This window comes from Perissodus microlepis, chromosome 23, assembly GCF_051167445.1.
Source record: "Perissodus microlepis isolate ML-2025 ecotype Zambia chromosome 23, ASM5116744v1, whole genome shotgun sequence".
Classification (NCBI taxonomy): Eukaryota; Metazoa; Chordata; class Actinopteri; order Cichliformes; family Cichlidae; genus Perissodus; species Perissodus microlepis.
Window position 1 is genome coordinate 42,474,332 of NC_140482.1, and position 10,944 is coordinate 42,485,275.

General features: G+C 44.1%; 1 protein-coding gene across 4 annotated transcripts; it reads right to left on the reverse strand.

Moving 5' to 3' along the window:
• Window positions 1-552: 552 nt before the first annotated feature.
• mindy4 (MINDY lysine 48 deubiquitinase 4) lies at window positions 553-10,634 on the reverse strand. 4 transcript variants are annotated; one of them, XM_084921913.1, is made up of 18 exons: window positions 10,093-10,631; window positions 8,425-8,544; window positions 8,163-8,347; window positions 7,801-8,059; window positions 7,488-7,723; window positions 7,329-7,381; window positions 6,428-6,540; window positions 6,216-6,332; window positions 6,045-6,136; window positions 4,734-4,835; window positions 4,517-4,580; window positions 4,283-4,348; window positions 4,126-4,193; window positions 3,975-4,038; window positions 3,426-3,587; window positions 2,471-2,651; window positions 1,954-2,032; window positions 553-1,819 (listed from the first exon to the last, which is right to left on the reverse strand). In XM_084921913.1, the coding sequence occupies exons 2-18, from the start codon at window positions 8,518-8,520 to the stop codon at window positions 1,771-1,773; spliced, it is 1,986 nt and encodes a 661-aa protein (XP_084778039.1). In that variant the 5' UTR covers window positions 8,521-8,544; window positions 10,093-10,631; the 3' UTR covers window positions 553-1,770. The 4 variants fall into 4 exon arrangements, with proteins under 4 accessions (XP_084778039.1, XP_084778037.1, XP_084778038.1 ...); XM_084921911.1 differs by having other exon boundaries at window positions 10,088-10,631; XM_084921912.1 differs by having other exon boundaries at window positions 8,425-8,848; window positions 10,088-10,179.
• Between the last annotated feature and the right edge of the window lie 310 nt (window positions 10,635-10,944).

A 10,944-nucleotide genomic window follows, 5' to 3' on the forward strand; every position in this document is an offset into this window, starting at 1 on the left:
AAGAGCATTCCTATGAGTTGGGTCCAAAACGTTTCTGGATGCATTTGATGGATAAAAGATGAAGCTCGGTACAGTTTTAGCTTCGGCTGCCTGTCGAGCACAGTCAGCAGCTAACACTGTAATAACCATTGTTGGTTTTGCTGACTGAAGTGGCTTTGTGTTCAGGACTGTTCCTTTATTTCTCTTTAAAAACAATAAGTACATGCTCACATGCTCTCACAGCGGTGACCTGCTATTACAGACTTGCTCTTGAAACAGAGCATCAACCCACAATAAGGAGCTCCATTAAAGCTGTTGTCTTTGTATGTATGTGTGTCAACTGGGCAGCGGTGGTGAAGCATCCGTGGATTTTCCTGTCCCAGTCTGACCCTTAAGGCTATGTTCATGGTCTTTTCTGATTACCAATATACAGACAACAATGAGCAGCTTACATAAAGTTAATGCACTGCAGTATTCAGTACATGCTACTCGGTGTTCTGCAGTTTCCATCAGGATGGCAGGCAGCAGGAGGGCACAGTGCTTAGTGTAGAAAACATCAAGCATGGAGACAGCTGAGGTATTCAATTATTTTATTGTCCACACAGGTGGTTTGTCCAACGTGAACAAGCATCAAGGCAATTATGAGGAATGTCACACTCACTGAAAGTTAATCTAGATTATATGTGTCACAAGTCCTTAAAATAATAATATGTTACATATGAGAATCAGTCCATTTACCAAAAATTTATCAGCAGAGAAATCAAATTAATTTAGTGTAAAATGTGGATACGATGCTTTTATGTTAAAAGGACCAGCTGACAGCAGAAGGCCACTGTGGTGAACACTGTCCTGCAGCAACACATCTAAAATATTCACATGCACATATTCTTATTGCTAAACTTTAAAAGACCAGCTATTCTCCAAAATATCGTAAATGTCCGGGCAGCAGAATCAGGCTGTGACAGACGACGCGATGGCAGCCGACAGCTTTCCATGTGTCAAGTCTGCACAACGCTTCGTCTCAGACGGACAAAACAGCAACGCAAGTGCAATCAAAAGGTTCTGGGAGTGTTCCCGTTACGCGCGAATGGAGCACATCGTGGTCGTGTGCGTCAGCTGACACGCTGCCATCACAATAAAAATGTCATTTTAAGAACGTCTTTGTTATTAGGAAACGTTTTGGCCTGAACAAAATGTGTCAACATCAAAGTGTTTCCTTTCCCCTGTTCTCGGCTGTTTTTATGTTTCTGTTACATTGTTACCTTCAAAGTCAACTGAGGACAAAACCTGCAAATTATGGCGAGCTCTGCGGCTCTTCGTGGACCGCCCCGGCTTCATTTAAATCATCCCTGTTGAATGAAAACAAATGAAAAAGTAAATAATATAAAGACGCAAACAGTAACTACGCTGAGTCATTATTCAGAGAGATGTTGCACAACCAACATCAGGAGTGCACGTATTTTTGTGACCAGCGGCAGATGCGCCTCTAAAAGTTTAACTGCGGACCTCAGAAGCAGCACTTTGGGCATTCAAAATAAATAAATACACATCCATTAAAAAGCTGACTTCCAGGGAATGTGTCAGGCATGGCAGGAGAAGAGGAACAAAGCAACTGCTTCGAAAAGGACGGCGGCCAAATTTAAACGGGTCACGGTTTTCACTTTCTTACGGGCTCAGGCTCTGAACCTTTCGATCGCACTTTTCTGTATCCAATGTCAAGTTCGTACTTAATAAAACCGACGTGAAATAAACCAGCAGAATAACAAAAGCAAACTGAAAACAGATGATCGCTCAGAGAATAGGCTCCGTGTCATTCCAGCTGACAAATGCGTCCTTCCACCTGCAAGAAGAAGAACAGACTCGTCTATTACAGCTTCAAAACTCGTTACAGGATTAAAAGGAATTTGAATAAAGCAAAACATGTCGAAACATTTTATGGTTGTTTCAGGGATCTGTCTGTATGACGGCTCTCACCTTGTTCGGATACAGAGCTCCAGAGGAGGAGTGAGGTCAGTATCCACATCCTGACTGCTCTGGGACAATCTGCCGACAGCTAAAAGTGAAAACATTTAGCTTTAGGAACACTCAGAAGCAACGACTTGGAAAAATCTGACTGAAAACAGGTCACGATTAACCCAACACATTTTAGACATCATGTAAGTCAGCGGTCTCCAACCTTTTTTGCGCCACGGACCGGTTTATGCCCGACAATATTTTCACGGACCGGCCTTTAAGGTGTCGCGGATAAATACAACAAAATAAAAGTAGTACCGGTACCGAAAAAAAGAAGATTAATTCATAACACACGTGAAAAGACCCAGGAAAACCGAGTAAACGATCAAAACGATAACAAAGTAACGCTGAAAACCGATAAAAACCCTGAAAACCAGACATTTCACACCTGAGCCTCAACTCTCGCGGCCCGGTACCAAACGACTCACGGACCGGTACCGGGCCGAGGCCCGGGGGTTGTAAGAGAGATGCTACGTACAAACAGTGAGGCGGATCTCCTCCTGCTGGTTGGCCAGTCCATCGAAATAGTAGAGGTCGAACTCCGTGCCGCCGCCCTCGTTGGTCAACAGCTCCCTCTGCAGGCCAAACAGCACGCTGAAGTGGCTTTCACTGCACACCACCCAGATGGGGTAGCGTGGAGTCTTCAGGTAAGCTCCTACCTTAGAAGAAGAAAGCCAATTGTCTTTGATCACATCAGCCATACAGAATCACTGAGTGTTGCAATATGTGTACTGAAAGCAGCGCAGGCATTACCGCTCTGCACGTAAGCCAAACCCATCTTAACCATTTATTCCCGATGACCTGATGTAAAGACGTCTCGTGTGTAAGACGCCAACGAAGCGAACTACGACAGAGTCGACGTAACAGAAGGTCGCCGAGCAGAGCAGCAGAGGAGTGAAGTCAGACACAGATGGTGCTCCGAGACTTCATGAGTTTGAAGCTCTGCACCGGCCAAAGAAACAACTACAACAGCTTTAGAGGATTTGGGTGTTTTTGGAGCTTTTGGTGTCCCGGGTGTGCACAAAAACAGCTGAGCCGTGACGCAAACCCACATCCCCCTTATTCAAACTTTTCAACTATGAGAGGAAAACCCTGCTCACCTCAGGGTGTGACCTGACCAGACAGTCTGTGAAATTCAGCCCCTTAATAATGCTGGTGGCCTTCCCGTCTGCGCGGACGGGGACCAACTGATCAGGAGTTCACTCATTTACCAACACGCTACAAGTTTTTAGGAAAAATCCAGTTAAAAATGAAGATTTTTGAGTACTGGTTTCCAAATGCTGCGGCACATATGTTTACTTGAATATCATATAGATAATAGTTTAAGAATATACTTGTGGCGATGCTCCCATCATCAGACCTGAAGTCAGGGTTTGTCGGTGTAACATGAATCAAACTGGTGTGTGGTCTGTTAGAGGCTCGGTGTTTCTCACCTTACAGATGTTATAATGTTCAAACAAGGACAGCAGGCCGACGTCGCAGTGACCTTTGATTCCTTTGAGCAGAGTCATGTTGCCGTTGCCCGAGTCCAGCTCCATGTCATTATCAAACACATTGGAAACTGCTCTGCCACACAGCAACAGGTTGACCAGCTCCTGGTGAGAAAACACACAGTTATTACTGTGTGGTGCTTCTGTGTTACCTCCTGTAAAGCTTGGACAGCGTGGCGCGTACTGTCAACACGTATGTTTAAAAACAACAAAGACAAAATGAAGAAATGTTCCTGTAACAGCAAACGGCGCAGAGAGCGAGCGGCCTCGGGTGTCATTGCTTTTTCACTGTTCAGTTAAAGAGTATTGTTTAGGATTTAGTGACACCTAGAGGCGAATCTTCCAAACTAAACTTTAAAGACACCTGATGTCGCACCATCACTGCAGATTCACAGCCCAGAAACACAACAACACGGTGACGTCAGCTTTAAAAGCAGCTTAGAAGATGAAGCTAATGTATCTGAATCTTCTTATATCCAACTAGCACAATACCTGTGTGCAGTACCCATGGGCTCCAATCAGCGTGGTGGTGGGCACATCCATATCTTCCTGTACTCTAAAGAAAGAAGAACCACATCATAGTTGTTTCACAGTCTGGTTCCAGCTACTTTGTTCTGCATAAAAGATGTTTTAAAAAAAGTACTTTTGAATGGATCGCGAGAGAACAGCAGACACAGTCAGCAGCACGCAGCCCAACATCCCAGGTTCAAACTGTGGGGAAAAAACAGATAAAAAGGAAAGTGGACGATAAAGTTTTGTGCCCTCGAGAGGGAAAAGGAGAAGAAACGTCCTTCTCTCACTTGCTCAACATGCTGCTCAAGGATCAACTCCAGATCTTTGAGGTTCTCCACAGTCAAACAGGTGATCTAGAACAAAGACAAGCCGTAAAACGTCAACAGAACAAAGAAAAAGCACAAAGTTTCCTGGTTATGGCTCTGAATCTTACGTAAGTTTGACAAATATCATTTCATGAACCTCACCAGTTATCTTACATTCATTCTGATTAGCTTCAGTGCAAATATAAAAATGTGTACCTTTTCAAGCACCCCCTCAGGTCTGTAGGGTCGAGCTGGGATGAACTGATTTCTCCCTGAATTTCTGTTTCCAAACAACAAAACCACAGCAACACCTTCATAAACGTAGCGACGCGAGAGCAGACTCACACCAACGCAGTTCCTAACATCTGTACAATATCTGCAGATATAACACCAATAAAACGCTTGTGTGCATCAGTAAAACTGGTGATCTCACATTGCAACTGTGGCTTGTTTTTCCTCGCCGGCCCTCCACAAGATCTCAGCCAGAGCTAAAACGAGACACTTTCTCCTGATGCTGTTGGACGGTCTTAATCTCCTGAAGGGGGAAAAAAATCTCATCTGAGTGAGAAGCGGCCATCTCTGGTAATAATACGGTTGAAACTGAAATACAGAAGTCACTTGCTGATTAGGGATGGGTATCGTTTAGGTTTTATCCGATACCAGTGCCAAATCGGTACTTTTGAAATGGTGCCGGTGCTTAAACGGTGCTCGAACCGGCGCTTAAACAATGGAGAACACAAAATTGGTCCAAAAACCTCTCATGTTCAGCTGTTTTTATGTAAAAAGATAACAATGTTAGCCTTTTCTGCAGCTATGGGGCATATATGGCATCACTCTTGGCTGGAAGCTTAAACAATGGAAAAAACACAAACTTTGTCCAAAAACCTCTCATGTTCAGCTGTTTCCCACTTTTTCTTTGGTCATTTTAGCCTTTTTGTCCAGGGTGAAGGGAGCATCTGCCATCAAACAAGAAGACAGCCACATGTAGCTACGACGGTGTTTGCTAGTTCACCTTACATGCATTAATGTAATAACGTGGTTAGCCTACTCAACGTAAATTACACACGAACAACATTAAGCTACTCACGCAGAGAAGAACGGCTGCTGCTGCATCATCATCCTCATCATTCCTGCTACACTGGCAGGGCTAGGGGCCAGGACTCTCCTCTTCGGGTTTCTGGGGGATGTTGCTAACTCCGGGTCCGATAACAGGCACCACACCCGCAGTAGATGTGCTTGGTGTGAGGTCTCGCAGCAAGCTATCAAATACGGTGCATTTCTCGGCTTTTAAAAAAAACGCTATGCGTCGGCAGGTGTTTCATCAGATTCGAGGTGTTTCCTCCTTTGACAGTATCACAGTATCAGCTTAAAGCACTTGTTGCAGGCTGCTGAGTTTGCATCTTTTGCTGTGAAGTACAGCCAGACTTTTTTACTCTGTAGCTCTGCTCTAAAAGAACGTACGTACCTGGCCCCGCCTACTATCCTCGGAAACGTAAAATGATTGGCTAGAATCTAAAGTGTATCACAGCTCAGGAAAAAAAAGCACCGAAATAAAGCACCGAAATGTGCGCTGCTTTTCGGTCTGGTTACTACCGTTTATGTCAGAACCGGTGCCATCATGGCACCGGATACTGGTACCCATCCCTATTGCTGAATATCATTCCCTCGTGTGAAGTAACAGCTTTAGAAAGTGACTGGAATAAAGTGCTCGGAGGTTCATGCCATGAACTAAAGGGTGACTTACTGCAGGCCCACGGTACAGCTCTCAGTGCTTTCAAACAGCAGTTTCTTAAGAACAAAGGCTTGAACAGACGCCAGAACTCCACAAGGACCTCCCTTAAAAAATTCAAAGCCACAATTAAATAAAGCCTGTGAAAATAAAAACAATTTAAGCATCCAGCTTGATTAAAATCACCTTTCTCTGCACAATTCCATATCGGAGGTCATGCGTGTCTGAGAATGTGAAACCCTGATTCCTCCACTCAATATTGAAACAATTTAGGCTGGATCCAAGAAGAAGTGTTTTTAATTCCTAGAGGGAATAAACGGAAAACAAAGACATAATCAAAGGCAACTGCAGAAAGTCTGTGCAGCAGTTTGAGAGAAACCTTGGTGTAAATCACCCACCGTGGCAGTGCGCTGGTCCATCGGGCGACCGGCGAGGCTGTGTTCGGGTAAGGTTCCCCGCAGAGGGGCGTCGCAGAGTTCTCGCAGATCGTCATCATAATCCTCGATGTCATCTAAAAAATTAACACAAATACATCCTTGAAAATCAAAAGTTAGGCACCGATTTGTTTTCAAAGGGCGAGAAACAATCAGTGAAGCCCCGGACCGCACATACAGAAAGTATTTGCCCTAAAATAAACTTTAATATTAGATGAAGACAGCCCAGTGCCGTTTTTAAACGATGAGTTCACTTTTAATGGGAAAAGATTATCCAAACCTTAAACTAATAACAGGTTGTGCCACAAACAGGAATTTTGGACCCGTTTTTTGGCAGAATTGCTTTAATCCAGTCACAATGGGGGCTTTTTTTTTTTTACATGCTCCTTTTTGTTTAAGGTCATTCCAAAAGTATGATTATTTGTTTTGCTGCCAGTGTGCTTCAGGGCTTTGTGCACTTGAGCTTGACAAACAAACGTATGATTAAACATTCTCCTTCTGGATTTTATAGCAGAGAGCAGAATTTGTGGTTCCATCAATTACAGCAAGTCATTCGGGTCTTAAAGCAGCGAGGCAGCCATCTAACTAATGCTACTAACTCATCAGGGAGAGTCAGGGTGTGGCTGCTGACATCCACCTCAGCTTTCCCGAAAATTAATTAACCACGGGTAATTTATGAATAAAGAAGGTTTGGATAACTTTTAAAATCTGCGCTTTGTATTTACTCGGGTTATCACGCTCTAAGGTTAAAATTTGTTTGGTTTTCTGAACGCTTAGGTTTGACAAATATGCAAAAGAAATCAATAAATCAATAATCAGAAAGGGACAAACACTTTTTAACAGCCCTGTACTGCACAGCACTTACCCAAGACCATCGCAGACGCATCCAGATCAGCCACACTTGGCCTGGTCTTTGCTCTAAAAAAGAAAACAACGTGTAAATATTGAGAACAAAGCCTGGGAAAGCAGTGAGCATGAAGCCATTACTTATTATGTGGAGTCAAACAACTTCAAGCTATTTTACTTTGTTGTCGTCACCATGTTCAGTCTCACTCGTTCAAAGCTGTTTTCACTCGGTGTTCTCTGTGAAACGCTCAGCGCCTCGCGCCCCCCTCGTACACAGTCAGCTGAGCCGATTTCACTTCTGCTGCCTTGTAAACTTCCGGTCACTAAACGTCCATCCTGAGTGGGTCTGTTTTCCTCTTCTCCTCTGAGTAGTGGCTGGGACACCTTTCGACTGTTACGTTTTCTGTTTGATTCCTGGAAGGAGAAAGTGAAGGATTAACAGCAGACGAGCACGCAATCACATATGTTTTTAGGCATCAAAGCTTTAGTACCTGGGGTACCGGTCCAGCCAATATGCCTCTCCTAATGCGATTAGTTCTGCTCCTTTGGGTGGTCTCAGAGGTGTTTTTTTCTGGTTCTTTTTGGATTAAGCTCTTCTTGTCTTGGAGGGAATCCATGGCTGGATGGTCTTTTTGAACTCCTAAGTCAGGACCCCGGAAACCTGTCTGATTATTACTGGACTTTCTATCGTTTGCTGGCATCAGTGAAGCATTTGTAGCTTGAGAAGGGAATGTTGCTGTTATATCAAGCCTGTGAAAGAGAACAGCATATTCATTTAAGCACATTATTACCAAAAAGAAAGAAAGTAAAATCAGTAGAAAATAATGCATCACAAACGCTGCCTGTAAAGTACCTCGATCTGGTCTGTTTGCTTGGAACAGAAGCCGGGGTGCGGTCCTCCTCTCCTCCATTATCCGTCGAACGAGTTTGGGCTCTCCGTGGGGAAACTTCACTGCTCACTGCTTTCTCATTCTTTACTTGTTCAATGAGATGCTTTACAATAACCTCCAGTAATGTTTTCAGAGGGTTATTTTGAAGCTGCAGTGACAGAGAGATCAGCTACACACGTTACCTGTTGTGCGCCACAGCAGTCACCTTGCAGCTTTAACACTTACCTTGTTCTTCCTGTAGAGATCCTCAATGCTGAGAATCTGCCTCAGCTCCGACCTGTTGTTGATGCTGGCCTCTGTGCGTGGATGCTCCTCATCCATGCAGGCAATAGTCCTCTTGAGCCCCTGAACAACATTTCCAATAAAAACCAAACAAACTGGGAATTAGTCTGTTTATTTTTTACTCAATTCAATTCAATTTTATTTATATAGCGCCAAATCACAACAAAAGTCGCCTCAAGGCGCTTCATAGATACAGAGAAAAACCCAACAATCATATGACCCCCTATGAGCAAGCACTTTGGCGACAGTGGGAAGGAAAAACTCCCTTTTAACAGGAAGAAACCTCCGGCAGAACCAGGCTCAGGGAGGGGCGGCCATCTGCTGCGACCGGTTGGGGTGAGAGAAGGAAGACAGGATAAAAGACATGCTGTGGAAGAGAGACAGAGGTTAATAACAGATATGATTCAATGCAGAGAGGTCTATTAATACATAGTGAGTGAGAAAGGTGACTGGAAAGGAAAAACTCAATGCATCATGGGAATCCCCCGGCAGCCTACGTCTATTGCAGCATAACTAAGGGAGGATTCAGGGTCACCTGGTCCAGCCCTAACTATATGCTTTAGCAAAAAGGAAAGTTTGAAGCCTAATCTTAAAAGTAGAGATAGTTTCTGTCTCCCGAATCCAAACTGGAAGCTGGTTCCACAGAAGAGGGGCCTGAAAACTGAAGGCTCTGCCTCCCATTCTACTTTTAAATACTCTAGGAACAACAAGTAGGCCTGCAGAGCGAGAGCGAAGTGCTCTAATAGGGTGATATGGTACTACAAGGTCATTAAGATAAGATGGGGCCTGATTATTTAAGACCTTGTATGTGAGGAGCAGGATTTTGAATTCAATTCTGGACTTAACAGGAAGCCAATGAAGGGAAGCCAAAACAGGAGAAATCTGCTCTCTCCTTCTAGTCCCTGTCAGGACTCTTGCTGCAGCATTTTGGATTAGCTGAAGGCTTTTCAGTGAGTTTTTTGGACATCCTAATAATAATGAATTACAGTCGTCCAGCCTGGAAGTAATAAATGCATGAACTAGTTTTTCAGCGTCACTCTGAGACAGGATATTTCTAATTTTAGAGATGTTGCGCAAATGGAAGAAAGCAGTCTTACATATTTGTTTAATATGTGCGTTGAAGGACATGTCCTGGTCAAAAATGACTCCAAGGTTCCTCACAGCGTTACTGGAGGCCAAGGTAATGCCATCCAGAGTATGAATCTGGTTAGATACCATATTTCTAAGATTTTCAGGGCCGAGTACAATAACCTCAGTTTGATCTGAATTAAGAAGCAGAAAGTTAGCGGCCATCCAGGTCTTTATGTCTTTAAGACATTCCTGCAGTTTAACTCATTGGTGTGTGTTATATTGCGAAAGCTTGCATCTTGGTCGCATACTCTCCCTCGTGCACTGCTGCTACGACTACATGCACGTTTTCTTATTTTAAATAAAGCAGGGCTGCTTACAGATACGCTCGCTGGACCGGTTTAAATCTGCTGGACCAGAAGCGCATCGATATAAACTCGCAGCGGAGCTGCAGCTGGCTGGCTAGCAGTGTTAGCGGTTTGCACAGAAACGCTGTGATGGGCTATCAGTCTGAATTACCACACGTTAGCCGACTTACCTTACGACTCAAATACTCCCGTACAAGGGACGAAGACACCTCTTCGACTGAAGGGACCATGCCGAGGACGAGTCTGTCCGTGTTAGCGTACATGATCAACGAGAAGCGGCCATGGTGCTAGCAAACAACAGCGAGATGCTGCACCGACAGCACTGAAGAGCTGCGTTAGCTGCTTATTGTTAAGGTCTTAATAAATTATGGCTGGGTACAGTTTAGGTTCAAACAGGGTGGAAAAACATGTAATCTCCACTCGGTGTCGTGGGGTGTCCTCGCGGGGGCTACAGCTCCGTGAAACTGCGGCCCTTTCAGACCCTGTAAGGCTGCTGGCTGCGTTACCATGGCAAAGCTAGTCGTTCACGGACGCTTCGAGCTTTTTTGATGCCCTAGGCTACTTTAGCCTTGGTGCCCTTCTCTCAGGTTTGTGGAGAGGTACACCCATTCTATCAGGTACAGCTCGGTAGCACTGGATTCTCCCCCACCCTTTTGAATTACATTTGTTCAATTTGTGTAGTGATTTGTTCACTACACATGATGCAAATCTCCTGTTGCACCACATCCCAAAGCGGCTCTATAGATTGAGATGTGGTTACTGTGGAAACCATGTGAGTACAGTGAAGTCACTCATGTTCAAGGAACCAGTCTGGGATGATTTGATATTTAAATACCACAGAGATGCACCACAGATAATAAATCAATATTTTGTCTTACATTGTTTGTTACGGACAACAAACAGCTCAGGAGCTGCTGCTGAAATGATGTTTCATCCTTAATTTAAATACATCATCACTGTGATTTTTTTAATATTTGATAGTGGTGTGCGATACTGCATATTTTGGTATGATCCGATACCAAGTAAA